At 22.7% G+C, this 22,261-nt stretch overlaps 8 protein-coding genes across 8 annotated transcripts; 5 read left to right on the top strand and 3 right to left on the bottom strand. All coding sequences in view use genetic code 6, as the record gives it.

Annotated features, from left to right (window-relative positions):
* Positions 1-255: 255 nt before the first annotated feature.
* Positions 256-3,070, bottom strand: TTHERM_00729140 (Sel1 domain protein; the record flags this gene model as incomplete). The annotated part of the gene is made up of 8 exons (XM_001022699.2): positions 256-1,032; positions 1,100-1,284; positions 1,334-1,489; positions 1,541-1,606; positions 1,665-1,737; positions 1,796-1,864; positions 1,917-2,264; positions 2,495-3,070. 8 exons carry the CDS (start codon positions 3,068-3,070, stop codon positions 256-258), a joined length of 2,250 nt encoding a protein of 749 aa, XP_001022699.2.
* A 784-nt stretch (positions 3,071-3,854) lies between these two features.
* TTHERM_00729150 (glycoside hydrolase family 18 protein) lies at positions 3,855-5,358 on the top strand (the record flags this gene model as incomplete). The annotated part of the gene is made up of 7 exons (XM_001022700.3): positions 3,855-3,933; positions 4,006-4,117; positions 4,160-4,259; positions 4,325-4,648; positions 4,706-4,894; positions 4,943-5,001; positions 5,136-5,358. The coding sequence occupies 7 exons, from the start codon at positions 3,855-3,857 to the stop codon at positions 5,356-5,358; spliced, it is 1,086 nt and encodes a 361-aa protein (XP_001022700.1).
* Positions 5,359-5,844: 486 nt separating this feature from the next.
* Positions 5,845-7,700, top strand: TTHERM_00729160 (plus-3 domain protein; the record flags this gene model as incomplete). The annotated part of the gene is made up of 3 exons (XM_001022701.1): positions 5,845-6,472; positions 6,815-6,852; positions 6,921-7,700. 3 exons carry the CDS (start codon positions 5,845-5,847, stop codon positions 7,698-7,700), a joined length of 1,446 nt encoding a protein of 481 aa, XP_001022701.1.
* Positions 7,701-8,480: 780 nt separating this feature from the next.
* TTHERM_00729170 (kinase domain protein) lies at positions 8,481-11,084 on the top strand (the record flags this gene model as incomplete). Its single annotated transcript, XM_001022702.3, has 8 exons — positions 8,481-8,680; positions 8,739-8,885; positions 9,404-9,605; positions 9,676-9,852; positions 9,918-10,044; positions 10,111-10,383; positions 10,432-10,498; positions 10,559-11,084. The coding sequence occupies 8 exons, from the start codon at positions 8,481-8,483 to the stop codon at positions 11,082-11,084; spliced, it is 1,719 nt and encodes a 572-aa protein (XP_001022702.3).
* Positions 11,085-11,770: 686 nt separating this feature from the next.
* On the bottom strand, positions 11,771-14,455 carry TTHERM_00729180 (hypothetical protein; the record flags this gene model as incomplete). Its single annotated transcript, XM_001022703.2, has 6 exons — positions 11,771-11,827; positions 11,892-12,212; positions 12,265-12,723; positions 12,781-12,869; positions 12,947-13,817; positions 14,114-14,455. 6 exons carry the CDS (start codon positions 14,453-14,455, stop codon positions 11,771-11,773), a joined length of 2,139 nt encoding a protein of 712 aa, XP_001022703.2.
* A 1,086-nt stretch (positions 14,456-15,541) lies between these two features.
* TTHERM_000729199 (hypothetical protein) lies at positions 15,542-18,780 on the top strand (the record flags this gene model as incomplete). Its single annotated transcript, XM_012799348.1, has 6 exons — positions 15,542-15,722; positions 15,878-16,010; positions 16,335-17,328; positions 17,712-18,445; positions 18,499-18,595; positions 18,667-18,780. 6 exons carry the CDS (start codon positions 15,542-15,544, stop codon positions 18,778-18,780), a joined length of 2,253 nt encoding a protein of 750 aa, XP_012654802.1.
* A 569-nt stretch (positions 18,781-19,349) lies between these two features.
* TTHERM_00729200 (hypothetical protein) lies at positions 19,350-20,654 on the bottom strand (the record flags this gene model as incomplete). Its single annotated transcript, XM_001022705.2, has 1 exon — positions 19,350-20,654. The coding sequence occupies one exon, from the start codon at positions 20,652-20,654 to the stop codon at positions 19,350-19,352; it is 1,305 nt and encodes a 434-aa protein (XP_001022705.2).
* A 353-nt stretch (positions 20,655-21,007) lies between these two features.
* Positions 21,008-21,391, top strand: TTHERM_000729209 (hypothetical protein; the record flags this gene model as incomplete). Its single annotated transcript, XM_012799349.1, has 1 exon — positions 21,008-21,391. The coding sequence occupies one exon, from the start codon at positions 21,008-21,010 to the stop codon at positions 21,389-21,391; it is 384 nt and encodes a 127-aa protein (XP_012654803.1).
* Between the last annotated feature and the right edge of the window lie 870 nt (positions 21,392-22,261).

The raw sequence follows: 22,261 nt of genomic DNA on the forward strand, positions 1-22,261 counted from the left end.
TTAAAATTATTACAGCTAGTTTTAATTTTTATTTTAAGATAAGTTAAATTTTTGGTTAAATACTTAGTTGAAATAAATAGAAAAATTATATTTGAAAGAATAAAATATTGAGATTTATTCATCAAAAATATAAACTCTATAAATTAACTATACATGGCATATAAATCTATTTAATTTAATTTAGTATTTTTAAAGTTTTGATAAATTATATTTTACAGATTATTTATTATATTTTGGTTATTTATATTTAATTTTTCACACGTTATGCTCATGTTTGATTCTCAACCTCTTACCATACAAATATATGATCATTAGAATAAATGGTATGCAAGAGAGGACTTTAAAGAGAGATTTATAATCATTGAAAAGCTATTTGAAAAAAACTGACAGCTAATTTATAATTTTCTTTTAAGTATCAGGATCATGTATTTTAAGAATATCTTCTAGGAAATTTATTCTAAGTAGAACGTTAGCCAAAAAATTGTCATTTGTTAAAGATAGACTTTAATTAAGATGCATATAAGCAAGTTAATAATTTTAAGGAACACCTTGGCCTAGCTGCTCCATATAAGCTAAATTGAAGTAACCCTATGCTTAAATATAGCTTACCTAATCAATAATGTTTGAGTCTTTTTTTTCAGCAGCTAATTTGTAGTATTAATATGCTTTTGAATAGCTTTGTTTAACATTAATTCCATAATAAAAATAGTCACCTAATCTTAAATTACTATATCCACTTTAACTTATTGAAGTCTTTAGAAGCTAATATGAAACATATCCACTTATAGAATTTTTGGAAGAATTTTTTTCGATTTTAAGTAAATTATTCAAAGTTGTTTTATTTTTCACCATTTACAAAATATCTTCAAATAATAACTCATGGAAATCAATTTCTATAAATTTCTTTTCTACTAGTAGATTGTAAATAGGATCTTATTTCAATTCATTTTCTAAATCATAAAAATTTATATCATTGTAAGTGTAAATCCCAGAGTATTTATCTGCTAATATTGCTGCATTTTGTAATGAAACCTGAAATTTAATTATTAATTTAAATAAATGTTATAATTTTTACAAAACTTCATTAAAAAATATTTACATCATCTCCTAAATAGCCTGATATCAAATAGTTTAAATGGGATTGTCTATAGTTATTGAGTGAATACAAATAATTAGCTGAGTTTTAAAAGTGACTTGAAGCACTTCTTGACATGCTCCTGCTCATCAAAAGTGTGGAAAGCTCACAAGATTAATAAAAATCGACGCCATCTAGATAAAGTAAACCTTTTAATTTTAAATATTAGTAAAATATTAAAACATGTATTCTTTGTACCTAAAGCATATTATGCTAAAGCATGGCCTTTTTCTGATGCCAAATTTAGGTATTGGTGAGCTATTTATTTGTCTCTTAGGTGGATATCGGTAGAAGGAAGCATATGAATAACACCATAGTTGTACATTCCATTTACATCTTTCAAGCTTGCTGATTCTAAATTATTAAAATTTTCAATAAAAGCTAATATAAAATATCAAAAATTACTTTTAAATAAAGAGATTGCTTTTCTCTAATCTTTCTTCACTCCATATCCATTGTAGTATAAATAACCTTTGTCGAAGTTAAAGAAATAACTTAATAATTTGTTGCATTATATTATAAAATTTACCTAATCCATTTAGAGATATAGTATCCCCTTAGTCAGACAAGGACTAAAATATGCTAAATGACATTTAATAATCCTTTTAAAATCATAATTAATTCGTTTAATTTTAAAGATAATTTATTAGTAAATTTTACTTTTTTAACCCCATAACCTCTCATATAATGGTATCCTAGCATTGCTCCTGCTTTGAAGGTGTTTATATTCTAGAATCATTTTTTAAAATTTTTTTATGAATGACAAAATAAAATAATTTACCTAACTTATATTCTTTTTACTATATATAGATTAATAAATCTCAAACGATTTATTAAAGTCCCTTCTTACTCCATTTATGCCATAAAAATAAGATTCTGCTAAATTAAGTAATTCTCCTAAATTACTGCTTTGATAATTTAAGCTAATATGTTTGAAAGTCTCAAGTATTTTTATCTTATCTGAGTTAAGATTAAAGCTAAATAAATTCGAAGTCATGCTGTAAATCTAAAGGTCTAGCCTTATAATTTTACTTAAATTTGGAACTTAATCAGAATCTAGATATTAATCTTTTCCTAGGTCTTTGAAGTAAAGAGAAGCTGTACGACAATCAATATTAACTCCTCTTCCCTAGATTTTAAAATAACAAAAAGTAAAATAATTTATTTATATTATCTATTTTAAAGTTATGCTGTGCATACAAATACTTTGAGATATTTATTTTAAAGATAGATAATTAAATTAACTGTAAGAAATTGCACTATATTAGTGAATCAGTAGATATAAAGAATGATTGATAGATAGATAGATTAATTGATTTTGAATCAAAATCAAATTAAATACGTTTAATAATTAATTACATGCATATATTTATGAGCTAAAGCTAGCTTAGAAAAGAAGTTCTATTGCTGTGATGATAAATATAAATCAAGAACTGAAGAAGAATTTCTCTTTTCAGAGACATATTAGTATATTGACAATAGTTCTAGTTAAGATAAATTGTCTAAACTATAAGAACTAGTTTAATTGTTGATATCAGAAATAGTATTCTTAGCTTTTTCAAGTAATCTATCTAAGTTTTAGAGAATATTATAGCTACCATCCAATCTAAAGTTGCTGAATAAGCTAGTCATAAAGAGGGCATCTTATTACCCATAATATGCAGCCAACTTATAAAAATAATATGATAATTTTAAGGAATTGTTATCATCATTTTATCCATAATAAATCAAATTAGCATATTAATTTATTAATTCTCCTAAATTGCTTTAAGTGCAGTTATATTTGAATAACTCTAAAAGCTTTTCTTTAGCTTCACTAGATTCATAATATTTAATATGCTCATCTATTTCCTTAATTACTTCTAAGCAATTAAATAGTTAAATCTTTATTATACAAATGATAACAGCTATTTTTCCTAAAATATTTCTTATCATCCTTCTTTGTTTTATTTGATTAAGAGAAAAATCTTAAATATCTAATAATTTTACTTGATTTTTTAATTAAATCAATCATTTGAAATAAAAACAAAGTGAAAAAGATAGATAACTAAATAGATAGATAGATAATCATAAGCTTAAAAACCATAGAGCATTTAAAATTCCATTATAACTTGCTTCACAAATCAAACATTTGTCGATTTAATACATTTCATCTACATAAAAATTTATTTCCTAGAATTATAGAATTAATCACAATTAATTGAATATTAATTGATATAAAGCTTATGATAACTAAAAACAAATGAAAAACATTATTAATTGGAGCTTTAAATAATTTGAAATATAATTTTTTTCTAAATAAAAAAAAATATTTTTGAATCTCAAATAAGTTTTAATAGAATTAAAGATTATAGTATTTTTATGAATAAAAATTATTTATTTATCTTAAAAATATTATATCATTTGAATATATAAATCATCACAAGATTTTACATTTTTAAAAAAGAAAAATATATTTTTTTAAATAATTAAGAATTAAAAATTAATTTTTCTAATTTATTTAGTAGTTTAAATAATTTATTTAAAAAATATTTTTGATTCTAAGATCTAGAAAGATATGGTTGTTAATAAATTAATTTGTTATGAATCATTAAAATTGTGAAATCTAATTAAAATTTAAAAATTGATCAGAATAATAATCTTAAATTTGTTTAAGATTTGAAACAATTTTTTCATAACTTTGAATTAAATTTCATAACAAGGTATTACCAATTCTGTAATGAGTACACTTAAGCTAGCCATTTGTTTATTTGTTTTGCTTGCTATTGTATAAGAAATATAGGGCTCTCTTCTCTAAAGTAACATAAATAGATTACATAATACATGAAATAATAATTTTATAAATAATACGTTTTCAACAAATATATAAGCTAATAAAGAGAAAGAAAATATTGAAAATGCATTAGAAACATTAAAAAAGACAAAGAATATATATAAATCTAAATAGTTTAAGGGAGAGACCTTTGCTTTCTTAACACCTTGGTATAATATTTTTTTAAATTGAAAAACTCATTATTTTCAAAGGAATAAATAGGGTTTTGAAAGAGCGTTAAAATTTAAAGATAAGTTTACTTATCTTAGTCCTGTCTGGTTTGAAATAAAAGATTAAGGAGACTATTAAAAAGTAATTACTATAGATAGATATTCTCTTTTATGGTACTTATGATTTTATTTTAATTTCAAAAATAGCTTGATGGAGAACATAATATTGATGAAAATTTCTTAAGTCAAATAAGAGAACTTAATAAAGATAATTCAACAAATATTAAAATTCTCCCAAGAATTTATTTATCAGATGAATAAACCCTTATTAGCTTTAAAGATATGTGGGCTAGATAAAAAGTTCTTGATCAAATTGCTAAGTACATAGATAAATTTGATGGATTTGTTTTAGATTCTGTATTTCTATCATATTTTTAAGCATCTAGACAGTATGATTAAATTGCTTTTGTTAGAGAACTAAGTCAACTTATCAGAGATAAGCATAATAAGCTTTTTTTTGCATGCCTTTTAGTATATCAATTTTATAACAGAAAGCCATTAATTTAGATAATAAATTTAAAAACATAGGGAAAGTAAGATAGATTTAAGTGGAAATAGTCTCACATGGTTGTTCTACTTGATTTAGTTGATAGATTATTAGTAAGTGCTTATGATTACCATTAGATTATTGATGGTTATTATCCTATTAATCCTATCAATTGGATATAAGAAAATATTAACTTTTTTGACTAAAAGCATCGTCCTAAAATATTAATTGTAAAATTTTTTTAAAGGATTAAATTAATCAATAATTCTTTAACAAAGGGAATACCGTTTTATGGATTTAAGATTTCAGGCAGAGTAGATTATATCATGGGAGAAGAGTAATTAAAAAATATTATCATTTGATATTTATTATTTCAGGTGTTTAAAGCTTAAAAATAAATATTTTATTCAAATTTTTATCTTTTAAGTTTTGCAAGCTGATAAAAACCTAATAAAATCTTTAATTAACAAGGTTTAAGAAACTTATTGAAGAAAAAGAAATTGATTCAGTGAAATGGGTAGATACTTTGAAAGAATGTGTATTTAGATCATCAGATGAGGAAAGTGTTAGATATTATTACCCCTGTTTGAAATTTATTGACGAAAGGCTCAAGCTTTTTGAGTAAGAAAATATTGCAGGAGCATATATATGGGAATTAGGTTAAGGATAAGATATTTTACTAGAACCCTTTTGATTAATAGAAAACATATTTTTATTTAAAGGAAAATATTTTATTTTTCATAAAAAAAAATTATTTGCTTTTATTAAAATTTATAAAAAATAAATAATTTTCACCAACATTGTTTGTTTATTTGTTTAGCTTTTCATTATAATTTATTATCATTTAATATGAAAAATAATTAAGTTTTGATTGATATGTAATATTTTATGAATATCAAATGTTTCTATTGGTAACTAGATAGACGACATTGATTGCAAAATAAGGAAATTAATTAATTGTTAATTTATTAAATATCTATAAAAAGATTGACTTTATTTTACTTATAAAAAATAAAAAGTTAATACAAAAAGAAATAATTATTTTCTTAAAGCTATAGAAAACTAGAATTATTTGTTTATAGCACATACCATTTTAAAAGAGCACTATAAAGAATAAAGCATTTTTGATAAATTATCATAAATACAATTAGAAACAACTATTATAAAATAATAACTAGCTATGGACACATTATTAGATAAGAAAGATATTAATGCAAATGATAAAGATTTGCTAAAGAAAAAGAAGAAAAACACATTTAGCTAAAAGGAAGTTTTTAGTGATGGCTATGATACAGATGGGTATAAAGATGAAGAAGATAGAAAGAAGTTAAATTAAATGAATGAAGTTGATAGAGTAAATGAATTGAATAGAAGATTGGAGGAAAGAAATAATAAAAAATTTGATGACAAAATAGCAGAAAAGGCAGAAAAAGTTAAAACAACTGCAGGAGCTGCAGTAGCATCTAATATTTTTGTAGATCCTACCAATGGCTTAGACTAATCTAAAAAGAGTTAAGTAGAAAAGGATAAAATGCAGCTAAAAAAAGAATTAGAAACAAAAAGAGAAAAGTTAAAAGACTCAAATTCTCATTCTAATAATAATAATGATTATAATTTTTCACAATATGATGATTTTAAGAGTTAAACTCATGGTCTAGCTCAGCACTAAAGAGAAAGAAATACTTAGAGTGAAGAATTTTAAAAATTAGTTAAATAGCTAACTCTCTCAAAAGATTATCTAAACAAGTTACTACTTCGTTCTTATTTTCATGAATTAGTTAAGGGAGTATATGTTAAAGTTAGAATAGGTAAAATTATAATTTATTTTCTAAAAACATTTTTTTTAGACAAAAAAAAACTTTTTTAATTTTTAATATTTTCTAAAGAAGAAATATTTTTAAAAAAATAATAGAATCTAAAAATTTATATGAATAAATTACATATGTTGTAATAAATATTACATTTCAATATTAAATTATTTATAAAAATTAGTATCTAGTCAAAATGTAATAAATATAAGCATTAATTAATTTAGTTATTTAAAATATAAAAAATTAAAACAAAAATCTGCACAAAGAAAAAAATCATTTTTTATTTTATAAAATCTATTTTCTGGTTTTTATTAACATTATTTAATTGTTATTATTTAGGAACAAAATACGAAATCTATAAAATAGAAGGTGCTCATGTAATTTATTTATTTATTTTCTTTTTTCATTTTTATACTTTTATTTATTAAATTTATTTTGTAAAAAGTCTGAAGGTAATAATACTGTTTTTACATTAAATAATGGACTCAAGACCAGAAAAATAGATTTACAATATATTTCAAACTAAAATCCTGATCAAGTTGAGCTATGTACTTACTATGAATAAAATAAACATGAAAAACTTCAGAGCTTAGTTGATAAAAAGAAGTAGTTTGATGACTTGATAAATAAAAAGTAAGAAAAGAGTGAGAAGCAAAAATATTAAGAGATAGACTAGCAAATTTCCTAAAAAATAGAGCAAGGATATTATGAAAAGCAGAATAATTTAAATGCTAATGAAATTTAAACTAATATTGGTTTTTACAAAGATAGAATATTAGATATAGATTATATTGAGCAAAATTAGATATAAGTAGGTAAGTCAGAATTGGAAAAGCTCTAAAAAGACAAAGTTAGATTTTAAAAAAATGTAGAATACTTGTAAAAGTAAATTAAACTTGTTAAGCACTAAATAGTACCAATTTTTACCAAAAATGTTCTTGAAATGGGTTCTAAAATCAGTGAATAGGCACTAAATAAAAAAAATGCAAAAATTAAAGACAAAGCCATGATAAGAAGATAGAAAATTCAAAAATTACAATAACCATATTTTGCCTTCGAAGAATAATTCAAGCAACTTTCTCAATACTCTACATCTATTTTATTGAAGGAAATAATTAAAAATAATCATTCAAGCTTGCACCTTTCATCCTAAATATAAAAAGACTTAAGTCTTATTGATTGTTCTGATTAAACAATGCAATCTTTGATTTCTAACAAAAAATGAATCTTTCAATTTCTCAAAAAATCAAAAAAGTAAATAATCTCAAACAATTTTTTCAACATAATTGAAGTTAAAACGATATTAATGTATTTATTTATAGTATTCACTTGGTTGTTTATTTTATTTAGATACAGAAAATTTAATTATTTAAATTAGATTTTTTATTTATAAGTTTTTAATTTATTAATCCTTATTTAGGCAAATCTTTTTTTATGAAAGTAAAATTATTTGTTAAAAATCTAAACTGTGCTTTCATTCTTTCATTTTTATTATAATAAATAGCTAACTAAATTAATGGGTAGGTAGGTAGTTATCAAATTTAAATTTTTTTATAGAGACACAATAAATAATTTATACAAACAAAATTAATGAATGTAGTTATCAATAATTTATACAGTAAAAAAAATAAGGAGATAACAAATAGAATGGCGTAGAGTGAAGAGCAATTAAAAATCAGAGACAAAGAGACACTTACTTTACTTACTATTCTCTTTGCAAAAGAATTTATTTATTTAGTTTTGTTTTGTTTTCAAAAATAAAATAAATGCAAAAGTATTAAAAATTTTTTATATTATCTTAAACAAGTCGCCTAAAGTTAATTTATATTCACATACACACATGCTCTTATATATACATTAATTAATACATTGAAGCAAACATACAATATAAAAAATTAACTAATTCTTTATCAAAAATTATATAAATCAAAAATAAGTATTCATTAAGCAACACACACTAGTAATAGTAGAAAAAAGGTATTTTAAACTTATTAGCAGTCCCTATATGAAGCCAAATATTCCTATCCAAGGAGATTTCCATTAATTTGCACCAGGCATGATTCCTGCTAACTGTTAATTCTAACAGATCGTACCAAATATCCCAGTTCCATAAGCTTAAGGCGCTATGTATAATATAGCAAATCCTCAATAGCAGATATATACAAAGAACATTTATTAGACATAGCCAATTTAGAAACGTCAGGAGTAATAATTTCAAAAATTTAAATAAATAGGTCATATTTTATACTTGTTTTAAAACTAGGAAACCTAAAGAAAAGCAGAATTTCTAACAAGAGAAATATTATAAGGACAAGCCAGCAGATTTTAAATACCTGCATAGCCATGGATACTTGGTAAACAAAGAATTAGGTAGAGGTGGCTATGGTGTTGTGTATAAGGCATATGAATAGTATGAATAATTTCTTTTTTATATTTACCCTACTTAAAGAAGAATAGCCATTATTTCAAATTATTTAAAATTCTTTAAGTTAAGAAGAAAAGCGGGCATTATTTTCAAAATAGATTAAAGTTAAATTAGATTGTAAATGAACATGAAACTAAAAAATAAGAATTTAAAATGATAAATTTTAATCCAATAAATCAGAATATAATTTTAATGTTTTCTAATGTTTCTTCTCAATAAATACCAAAAAATCATGATCTATAATCCTAATATTTATTAAATATTACTCTCATTTTAATTGGTTTCCATAGCTGCTTTTCTTTTTTGTTAAAATCAGCTCATGATAAGAAATAATTAGAAAAAAAATAGAAATAAAATAGAATGAATTCGATTCTAATATATTATAGGCGCTTAATTTTATATGCTACAAAATTCAATACTTTGATTTATGATAATTACTTTGCTTTGATTTTCTCTTTCTAAGCAAGCAAACAATATATTAAAATTCTATTTATATTAAATAGTCGAGATGGAGTAGTTAACAAAAAAAAGAAGTTTGCCATTAAAATTAATTTCCAAACTGTATCTCCGGAGCTTATATTTTCTGAAATAGCCTTTCTTACACTATTAAAAGGTTAACCTTGCACACCATAAATGGTAGACTTGTTCACTTAAGAAGAAAAGACTCACATAGTCATTGAGTACTTTAAATATGAGCCATTTATTGTAAATTTTCTTTATAATAATTGTTAAGCCAGCAAATATCTAACTTTTCTATTTCAAACTATTTTTAAAGAAATTCTTTGCAGAATCAAATATGGAAGAAATTAAACACTACATTTATCAAATGCTTTTAGCTGTTAAAACTTTAAAATCTATGGGTATTTATCACAGAGATGTTAAGCCTGGTAATTTTCTGTATAACACTGCTGAGAAAAAGGGAATTTTGATCGATTACGGTTTATCTGAAATAGTAAAATTTATTTGATTGTTTAGAAAATAACTAATAGTTTATTTATTTATTTATTTAAACAATAGGATGATAAATTTATTGAAAATTTGAAAGAATAATAGAGACAGAAAAAGGATCCTGAAATACAAAAAAAAATTGATCTTTACTAAAATATCAAAAAATGCGAAAAAATTGTAGGAAAAAATAAAATAGGTAAATATTTAAAAATAATTAGATAATATAATTAATATATTTATTTTATGTTAAATCAATAACTAGGTACTGAGTCTTTTATGCCTTTGGAATCTATTCTTAGATACAGGGATTAAGGATATTAAGTTGACATTTGGCCAATAGGTGTTGTATTCCTTTAGTTCTTATTGAAAAAGTATAACATATTCAACAATGTTAGAATGCAAAATAAACCTAATCAAAATAAAAATAATCACAATAAATCTGGTTAAATAAAAAACACTTATTTTATCACTTTCATATTAGAGTTAGCTAATATTTTTGGATCAGATGCTGTTATTGAGCTTTGTAGAAAATATGGTAATTATCTTATTTTATTATAACTTTTTAACGTTTTTTTCTATTTAGAGTATGAAGTGAGCTTGCCTAACGAGCTTCCCAAGGGACCAATTAACTTCAAAGAAATTATTAAAAAGTAATCATAAATTATTTAGATTTTTCATAACTTAACCATAATTTTTTTGCAATTTTGTAGAGAAGAGTTTGATGACGTAGCCAATGATTTGCTTACAAAGTTGATAGCACTTGACTAGGCAGATAGAATATCTGTTGAAGATGCCCTGAATCATCCATTTTTTGATAGTATAAGAGATTATGAAGCAAAAAAATAGCAATAATAATTATAAAATCAATAAAATCTATAATAACAATAGTAATAATCTATTCATAAAAGTCAAATAATACAAATATCTCCTGATTAAATATCATAAGCTTAGTAACCTATTTAACAAATGCCTAAGAAATCCCTTTCTTCTTAAAATGCTATGATTTAATAAGTAACTGTTGGAACTTAAATATAAAATAATCCATCAATCATGGGCTCTTATTAACCATTTTTATATAACACTAATCCCGGAATATAAATTTTAGGACCATTATACAATTAATCTCCATTTCCTATTTAACAAGCAGGAGCTATTCCTTAAGTAGTGAACCCTTAAAGTTTTTAAGCATTTACTAATCCAAGCAAGAATGGTCTTAATATTTAACCACCTAAATGAAATACAAATTGTCTTTGTACTTATATTGAACTTCTATAAAATATTTTAAATATTGAAACAAACCACTATTATTAAATTAGAACACTTTCTTAATAGTAATTATAATTATATAAATAGAATTATATTAAATATTAAGTCTAGCTAGCTAGCTTGCTTGCTTTCTACCTTACTTGCTATCTAATATTTGTAATATATTAACATAGATGCTTATTTTTCAAAAGCGAAAGATCTGCATTTATTTGCAAGTATTTAATTAAAAAGAGCTACGTGTTTATATGGTTGATATTTAATTAATTACTTAATAAATAATATAAAATACTATATAATACATTTTAATTATAAGTTTGTACTTTATTATGTATATTTGAATAGTGAGTGAGTAATGAATGAGTAATTAGTATCAATACCATTTCTGTCAATTTGGTCAAGTGTTTATGAAAAAATTCAAATTTTTATTCAAATCGCATTTGGTAATATTTGATTTGTGGTATTAAGTTTGAAACTAGTTAGATTATTTAAATAACTTTCTTAAAATTTCAATTTAAAAATTTATTTTGGTTCTAATTTTTGTTATAATAATTTATTTAGTTTTATAGTTATTTTCTTTAATTTAATTAACAAGTATTATTTTATTTTTATTTACAATTTGAAATCATTTTTTTTAATAGCTTTTATTTTTTTTATGTTCAATTAGGTGAACCTGAGTTGCTCCATTTTTACCTTTTTTCGGTATTGTCTTTACGCTTTAAATTAGAAAATTATAAATTTACTTTTGAGATTTTGAATTAAATGTTTATTGAGAATTACTGAATTGGTTAACTATTGTTTGAAGGCCTCTAGTTCCATACAAAATATATGATCAGAATTAAGCACACCTGATGGGGGTTATTTGATTTTTCCGAATTCCATAAATTCTTGGGATTATGATCTAAAATTTTTTCTTTCAAAATTAGTTGTATTGAATCGAGGATATACAGTTTTACTGAGATCAATGTTTTTACTCTCTTCTGTACTTTAAACCTTTACTTAGTTTAGCTTAAGCTTGATGGGACTTAGACTATTTGAAGGTGCTAATCCAAGACTATTATTCCTAGCTCTTACCGGTTAAGTACCTTGATTTTTCTATTTCTAAACATTTTAGTATGTTATTATATACTTTTTATTAAATTTAAAAAAATACTGAGTGTATTGGGTGCTTTTACTAATTATCTGAAAGTACAAGTTAGATTTCTGTCCTTGATAAATTTTCATTTGCTTTCTTTAAGGTTGAACTAAATTTGATTGGGGACTTAAGAATTAAAGGTTTAGTATGAAGTTCACTTAAAAACTTAACATTTTCTAGCTATTGAGATTTTAATATTGAATTAGGTAGCTCTTCTTTTTCTTAAATAGATTTTTCTGTTGCTATTTTCTTAGGTGACTGATCATCTAATAACACCTATGAAGTATTTAAAGTACTTTAAATCATAGCATTAGTATCATAATTTAAATTTTTGATATCTTTTGTAATCATAGGTAAAACGCTCGCTCCACCTAATCCACTAATTCTATCCTATGCATTTTAGTAAAGTAAGTTAATTAAATTTTCAATAAGTCCCTCTAAAAAAATAATTTTTTCTTCACTTCCCGACAGAGATTCCTTAAGAAAAAAATAAATTATGAATAAAAAAATCTATTATAAATTAAATAAAATTACTTTTACTATATTTTTGACGTTATTCTTAAGTTCCTATTAAGTTAAAGAAATCACGCTATTAATTTAAGACTCCAACTCTTTATTTTTTACTTAATTAATTAATTAATTAATTAAAATTTCATTTTTATTTATTTATTTAAAGAAAGAAAAATCCAATCGTAATTACATTAATAATGTTTGAATCTTGGAAATATATCATTAATTGCATTCTCTAATTTTTGTATTTCTTAATATGAATCTTTTGTATTTTTAGAAATTTTTTTATTAAGCAAGTCTACTTCCTCTTTCAAAGAGACAAACTGGGCTTTCTAATTGTGCTCTATTTGCATATTTATGCTTCCTAATTCTTGACTATAAAAATTCTCTAATTTCTGTATCCTCATAGAACACTCATGAATATTTTTTTAGATTTTTTCTTAGTTTTACTCAGAATTATGTTGAAAGAGAGAAATCATATTTTCAGTAATAGATTTTATTTGATCTATTTTCCTCTAAAATTCAAATGTATCTTTCTAAACAAGCTATATCTTTGTGTTGTAATCTAAGATAATTTCCTGTTGTTTTTGTTATACAGTGTTATTAACTTGAGTTTGAGCTGTTTAAAATTGCTAATTTTTTTGTAAATACTCTTTGCTTTCCCTGATTTGCTGCTTCATTCCTTAGAAGTCATTTTAGTTAATTTGTTCTATTTAAAATTATAGCTTTTTTTCTTTGTGAATTAAATTTGTATCTAAAGCCTTTATTTGCTCTCCTTACTCAATTATCTTTGGCTGAATATTTTAACTAAGCTTTTTTTCAAATTCAATTCTTTAGGCTTCTAGTTTTTCTTCTATTTTTTATAACTCCGTAGGTATATGACTTTCAATTATAAATGTGTTAATCATATTCCATATGACTTTAGCATTATCCAATTAAGTTTTCTCTGATTTATCTGAAGTATTAGATAAATTATTGTAATGCAGATCGAAATTCTTATTATTTTGAACAAATTATTCTGATTCTTCATTAGGATTAATATCAATAAGCTTTTAAGCTCTCTATTAAAGTAAAATAATATGAAAATTAGGTTTAATAAATAAGTAATAATTAAGTATCCTTTTGTAATATAAGATTTTTAAACTTTTCACAGTAAATTAACTCATATCTAAAAAAATATTTTAAAACAAATTTCTTTAAAAATAAAACATAAATGTTCTTCATTATTTATGAAATAGGATTTTAAATATCTTTTCAAAAAGAATGTGCACCAATTTTTGAAGATTTGATGTTAGTAGAATCCAAACAATTAATACAAATATACTAACTAAAATGAATTCATTTTTTAATTTTTTACCTAAAGATTGTTTGTTTCTTCATACAAGTTGTCTATCTTGGAACCTAACTACTAATCTATCTGCTTTAAATGGGTTTCGATTTACTCTTAATCTTTAACGTAAGTAAATGTTGTAAAATTGTTATAGGAATGCTGCACGCTATCAATTTGGAGTTAAAGCTCACTAATTTTTTCAGGGAGAGCTAACTTTTAAAGAAAGTTACTCATCTGCATCATTTATTTATTCATTTGTAGAAAAGATATTTTAACTATCTCAGGTATGTTTTCCCATTTTTCTAAGGGAAATTCGAGTTAGTCGATGACTTGCAGATTTTCGAATGAATTTCGTAAAGCGAGTGACATTTAAGATAATTATTTTGAGTAATTTAATTAGAAAAGAAATCTCTGCAATGTAAAATAATTAATTTATTAACTCTATGGATATTAATTAATTAATTTGATTTTGTTTACTTTCTACCAACAATTTTTCTAATTATTAAAATAAATAAATAATTTGTAATTTGATAAAACTTGGAAATTGAATACTTTGGTTGATGTCATTTACCTCACTTTAATTTTAATGTTTAGTTTTCATTTCGTATTTAATTATATGTAAATTTAAAATATTATTTCCAAATGCGCTTTTATCAAAAATAAATTTGAAATTGATTTTTGTTGATACAAATCTAAAAAAATAATGTAAGTCGAGAATATTAATACAGTTAATTATATTATCAAATTATGAGAAGTTCCAGCAGAAAAATTCGTAAACAAAATGCATAATTAAGTTTCATATACGAAATTAAATAACTATTAAATTTAAAAGCTAAATTATAATTCGAAGATATGTGAATAAAAATTAAATATACATAAACAAAAGTATAAATTTATTTCTTTTTAAATTCAAGCTTAAAATTATTAGATTAAAATTTATTAAATTGCTTTTAACAAATAAAATAAATCAGTGATTTGCATTAAATTAATATATTTTTTAGATACTCACTTACTTACTCTATGATATAAATATTTATCATTCTGAAATTTATATTGTTGTTTATATAAATATGAGATAATAAAAAAATTTATCTGAAAAAATTACTTTAGTTTATTTGGGTAGAAGAAATTGGTGAATAAAATTAATCATTTATATTATTTAGTGCAATGCTAATCGTACAAATAAATAAAATAATAAATAACCTATAAAATATCTGAAGTAAAAAATTAATTGATTGAACTTATATTCTATAAAAATGATACCTATAAATGATGTATGTATTCTTATTCTAATTTTGATTTAATAAATATATGTTACTATCCCAAATAACATCAAAAAAAAAGCAATTTTTTTTTAATATTAATAAAAAAAACTAAAATACTATTAATTATATTTTGGTAGTGGTTGATTGAATAAAGTTAATAATAATAGTGTATACTTATTCCAATAAAAATATGAGTTAAACTGAAAAAAAGAAGCTTGGATTTAGAGACAAGATAAAAAAAATGCTTGACGGAGATAGCCCAAGAGAAAAAAAGAAGTCCATTATTGAAGAAACAAGCGTAAAATTTTCTGTAATAGGAGGTAGTGTTCATTCTGAACTAATTATGGCAGAAGCTATCTTAGACTCAAAAAGTAATAAAAATATTCTAACCAAAATAAAGATATCCATTTAAAAAATATTAACTACGATTTTAAAATGAACTGAAAAATTGCTGAAAACAATAAAATTATTTTTTTTGTTCAAACTGAAATAATTTACTAAACTAAAACTTATTACATAAATATAGATGACAATAATAATGGAATGCCTCTCCCTATCATATGCAAGTGGTATAATAAAACAAAATCTGATTAAGTTACTGAAATAGAAGGTATTACAGGAGCATTCTATTAACCTAATGCTGACGATATAAATACTTAGTAATTGCAATTCAATATTTATTTTAGGATTATTTTAAGTAGGAAAATTACAAATTTTCATAATTATCTAGCAAGCAATAATATTTTCTAAGAACTATAAAATGACAAAAATAACAAGCAATTGAGTTCAGTTTTTTTGGTCTAAATAAATAAAATGTTATGAATATATTTTATAAATAATCAAAATACTTGAATTATTAACAAAAACAAATGAATCAATTTTTATTAGCCTTTAATATGGTTATCTTCACAATATCTTTATAATTAGAATATCAAACAAATAGGCATATTGAAGATGTTATTTATAAACTAAAAATAAATTAGCATAATTGTTGAAGCAAAACCCATATTAGAAGAAAGCGAATATAAGGGATAACCTCTGCGTTAAGAAATAGGACCAATTGTAATCGATAAAGCAATTTAAGAAGAGGTTTAAGAATTATTAGAAACGGGTAGGTTTAAAATAGCTGCTAAGTTGGAAAGTATTTATGACCCTACTTTAAGCAATGATGAAAATGAAAAGCGAAATGATAGCTATTCTTTTCCAAAGCAAGTACAGCTGCAAATAGATACAGAAAAAGTATCTATTTATGCACAAGATGATGAAAGAATAAATGCAACTGTTTAACTAGGATAATTCTATCCTTCAATCAAAATTGTGAAAAGAACTAATAACATATTTGAACTTTACTTTAGCTAAAATATAGTTTACAGACTTTAAGCACAGTCTAATACTCATAGAGATGTCATTACTGTAGCATTAAGAATGTTTTGTGGTAAGAAGTTAATATCTTCACAGTTTCCAAGTTCAGATGATCAAGATTAATAAGAATAATATCAGGAAGAATCTAATCAAAGCATTAGCAATTAGGTCAATAATTAAGAAAATTAAGACTAAACGAGGGAAGAATAAGCTGAGTTACCAAAGACAGAGCTAATTTAGTAAAATAGTGGAAATTAACTTGTAAGCAACGGCTAGTAATTGTAATAGTAAAATCAATAATAAACTCATTAATAAACAGAAGTCAGAGCAGTAAGAAAGCATTAAACCTAAGCAACTACATCTGAATCTTATGAAGTATTTGTAAAATTAAATGAGTTGACAAAAAAAACAGTTGATTTAGAATAACTAAGAGATGAAATGAAGTATTAAATTTAATAATTATAAGATGAAAATAAGAAAAAGGAGACAAAATTGGAATAGGTGGATCAGCAGTTATAAGAGTTAAAGGAAAAATTGAAAGTTCAAGTAGAAATAAACGAACAATTTAAATAAAAGCATTCTCAATATATGAATGAGAAACTCTTTTTAACTCAAGTAATTTTTTAACTAAGTATTAATGTATAATTAATTACGATAAAAGCAGATATAAATTTTTAATCAAAAATATCTTAGACAATATCAGAAATCTTTCAATTTTATTAAAATAAAAGTCGAATTTAAATATTCAAATATTTATTTTCATAATTAAAATTGTTTATAATTTAAACAAAGTTCATTTAGGAATATTTATTATAAAAATGTATCTTTATAGATGTTGGATGGATAGAATATTTTTTATTTAAAATAATCACAATAAAGAAATTAATTTTGATTTATTAAAATTTTATTTCTTTTGAAATAAATTATTTTCATATAAGTTAATTTAAAAATTTTTTTCTAAATTAAATATATTTAATAAAATCTCTTTTAAAAATAAGGAATTGTAAGTAATTCAATAGGAAATAGAAGAGAAGAATAGAGAAATAGATGACTAAAAAGTATAAATAGAAAAACTAAATACTTAGCTATTAAGAAAAAAAGAAGTTCTTGACTAAGAAGGAGCATAGTCTTTATAGCTAACAATTTAAGATCTTGCTGAAAAACTGAATAAGTAAGTATAATAAAATAAAGTTGTATAAGAGGAATTAATTGAAAAAGAAGCCAAACTCAATGAAACAAATCAAGAAAAAGAAAATTTATAAAATGAAGTAATGCATTTTAAAAAGAAATATGAATATCTGCTCCAAGAAAAATAACTTTAAGTTGCAAGCTAAAAATCTCTTGACTCTCCTAGCACTTAAAAAATTTAAAATGTTTCTTCTCATCACTCTATAAATTTCAACAAAAAAGAAGATGAAAATAACTCTGAAAAAGCTGATGTTGATACTTAAAATAATTTATCTGGGCACAATCACATGTCTCAATCTTCTAATAATTCTAACTAATTTAGTAAAAGTCTATAGGGGTTATCGCCTGTGCATTTATAAAAGAGCCAAAGTCATGTGATACCTGTATAGCAAAATAAAAGTTTAATTATCTTGAATGGCAATGGAATTAAAAACAATGAACAAGTATAGGATGTACAGTTAATAAAATCATAGTTATAAACAAAAATAGAAGAAAATAATGCTTTATCTAAAAAAATAATACAATTAGAAACAACACTAGAAACGTAATATATAAATTTTTATAAATTCTTATTTTTATTAATATTAAACATAATAGAATAACTCAGGCTTATACTTAAGATATTAAATCAATTAATTCACCAACAAAGAGAAAAATCAAAGAGGGAGGAAATGAATAAATTCTATAAAAATTAGTAATTATTTTATACTAAAATAAAATTTAATATGAAATAATTTTATTTAATTTTTGTAATTAAAAAAATAGGTAAATAGCTTAACTGAGATGATTACTGAAAAAGATTTAGCCTTGGAAAACTAAAAGAAGATTAACAAAGAACTTATTTAAAAAATATAAGAATTTTCAGTCAGCTAAAGTTGAAATATAATATATAAATTTTTAATATAAATTAGATAAAAATTTTAAATAAAGTAATAAATAAATAAATAAATTATAAAAAGTGAATGATAAAAAAGTAGTATTTAGTTAGTTATATGATGAGTAGTAGTAAGTAATATTAAATTAAATTTATTCCTAAATTAACAAAATTTTAAGTAAGCATGCTGCTAACAAGATAGTTGCGCATTCAAACCATAAATTAATACTAATACAGTTTGTTTGTACCATATATTCATATTATTATTAATTAAGTAATAAATTGATTGCAGATATTATTTTAAGCTTTAATATTTAATTCTTTTATTATTTTTGAAGTATGTTTTCTACCAAATCTTTCCTTAAATGTTCTAAATTTTCTCATAAGAAAAATTTGCTTTTAAAATGAGTAATTAATTATTTGAATCAGAATAATTTTGCTCAGATTAAATTAAGATTATTAATAAATATATTTGTATTTAGCAAACATTAAATTTGTAAATCTTTTATAAGAAGCGAATCAAAATTATCTTTAATAATTAAATCAACCAAAAAATAAATTTTTTTTGCTTTTCTCAATTGTTACTGAGCAGATTTTATTTGTTTGTCTTCTTTTTTATATGAGGAGTAAGAAAATTATTTTACACCCTATTATTTATGATTAATTGAGGTAATTGAGATTATTGCGAAGGTTATTATACATTATTATTACTATTATTATTGTTATTATATTAAAACTAAAATTGACTTTGATTAGAATAAATATTGTTAATTTAGCCTTCTGCCTTATCAGGCACTTTGAGATTAAAATTTTTCTAATTTAGTTGTTAAATTTTTTAAAGCTTACTATCAGAATTTTGATTAGAAATAGATGGATTACAATTAAAGCTGCTAAAAATTCCATTTCTATTTTCATTTTGTGCAGCGTTAGGATTATTCGAATTTGATATTTCATCCAAAATTGCTGGATTTTGATTTATGAAAGGAGACTTTTCAAATTGACATTCATCTTGCAAATTGTTAGAAGAGTGCTTGTCTATTTAAATATTATCGTTTTTATTTATTGCGCTAATATTATTGTTAATTGTTAACTGATTGAAGTCTATATTGCTTGTAAAGAATAACTATGAATTTTTTATCTACTAAAGCTACAATTGCTACTCAGCTGATAATTCTTATCTCATTTTTAGTAACTTTTGTTAATAATCTAGCTTAAGCTACTTTAACTCAAGGTTGTGTTTTTCTATTAAATTTTATAATTCTGGTTCTAGTCCTTTTATTGTCAGTTCTCTTATCTTTTCAGCTTTTTCCTTTTACCATTTCTCTCTTTCTTTTTTCTCCTTAGAAAGAATAGAATCCTTTTAGTTTTTAATCTCTTATTCATAAAATATTTTCATTTTTTTTAATTTTTGTGCATTCGATTCCTTTTCTTCTTCCAATTTTTGAAAGACTTCCTCCAACTGGTCGCTCATTTCTTTTTTTTCTTAAACTAAATTATTGATTATTTTAAGATTTTTTTGAATGTTCTCTTCAAGATTCTTTTAATGCATTGCTATTTCCTAAGCGTGTTGCTCCTTAATAAATTTCAATTGCTATTCTTATGTTAATTGCTTATCTTAGATGAGCTGTTTCAGAGCATTGTTATTATTTTCATTTATCTGCTCATACATTTACAACTATTATATTCTATTTTTCTAAAGAGTTGCCTTCTAGATTAAGGATTGTTCATCGAAATTTCTGATTTATGCTAGTAATTATTTCTATAGATTTTCTTCACTATTAATTTCTTAATTCCATTCTATTAGAATATTTTCAAATTGAGTAGTTAATTGCGTAGAATTTTCAAAATTGCTTTTTTAACCCTCTAATTCTTAATTCATTTGAATTTTTAAATATAATACCAAACAATTATAAAATTTTGCTATAAATTTGTTATAATTAATTAATAATTAAGTAAGGAGGATAGTTAAACAATAGACACTATTAAGGTAGTATTTTGATAAATACTGAGCATATTTGCTACTCGGTGTCACCAGAAGAATTAATATAATCATAATCAGAAAAAAAATTATAAATACAAGGATATTTAGTTTCACATAATTTTATAATTATTAATTAACAAAAAAAAAAAAAAATTAAAGATTTTCTCAAAAGAGAAGCTCTTAAAACAATTAAACCTAAATAATAAAAAAAACCCTTTTAAATAAATACTTAATTTAATTTAAAGCATAATATGTCGATTTAGTGTTCCAAGAGTGAAAAGAAAGAAATCCTTGGCCGCATCAAACAAACGGTTGATGTAGATGAAATTTTGAAATATACAAACTATCAAGATAATGATATTAGATTGAAGGCTGTTAGTGAGCTTTGCCCTTGCAAAGTCTAAGAAGATAACAAAGAATTCTGGGATAGAGTCTTCCAAATGGTAGACGATCCCGATGCCAAAATAAGAGCTAGGATCTTACATATCATCTGTGACGGATCTCCAGATCGTTTAGAGCTTTAGGTTGCTGAAGCACTAGAAAGATTTAATAGAGATACCGACCGTGATATCAAAAGACAAGCTCATAAAGTTCTTGCATCCTATACAAGAACAGGCAAGTGGAACATCCTTTGAATTCGGCTGTGATCAGCTTTTTTTTACTATATTGAATATTTTGACTGAATTATTTCTATTCAAATGAAAAGATAAAAATAAAGTTAAAGTATCTTAATAAAAGTATTTTTGATGATCTTCTTAATTAAAGACAGCTTAGATAAAGTTATATCTAAAGATATAATTAATAAATGCTATCTATACTATATAATACATAACTTTCTAATCAATCATTATCTTGAGTTAAAAGTACTTTAATAAGTATTAACTCTTAACTACAATAAAATATATTAATTAATTACTACTAATTTATATAATTTATTCAAACTCTTTCATTGTATTTTATATTCAATATTTGTACTTTAATCTGAGTTTATCTTATTCATACAAAATACTTTCCTTTTATTTGTTTTTTGTCTCTTACTTAGATACTTAATCTAAATTATAACAAATTCTTCTTTTCTTTTTTATTTGGTCAAACATTAAATCAGTCTAGTTAAGCCATAACCCCTAAATGTATCTTTATTTAGAGCAAAATTAAAAGAGATGCTATAATTTTTTAAATATTTTATTAATTCGAATTTCATTTGGTTATAATTTGAAAAATATGTTTAATAATTAAAAGTATCTAGAAGAAATAATAATAATTTAAAAATATTGAGACACAATTTTTTTTAATTTAAAAATTTTATTTCCTAAAATGAATAATTATTTGTAGTCTTCTGTACAATAATAATTACAAACGCAATAGTATTGTAAATAAAATAATTATTTTCATATAAAAATAATGTTTTTGATAATTTTTCTACTTTAATTCCAAAGTATTTTTAAATTTAACGCGCTCAAATGAAAAAATAGGTTTATTATTTATAGATTGATCAAAAACAATTT

Source organism: Tetrahymena thermophila (assembly GCF_000189635.1).
Source record: "Tetrahymena thermophila SB210 genomic scaffold scf_8254476, whole genome shotgun sequence".
In the NCBI taxonomy this organism is placed as follows: domain Eukaryota; phylum Ciliophora; class Oligohymenophorea; order Hymenostomatida; family Tetrahymenidae; genus Tetrahymena; species Tetrahymena thermophila.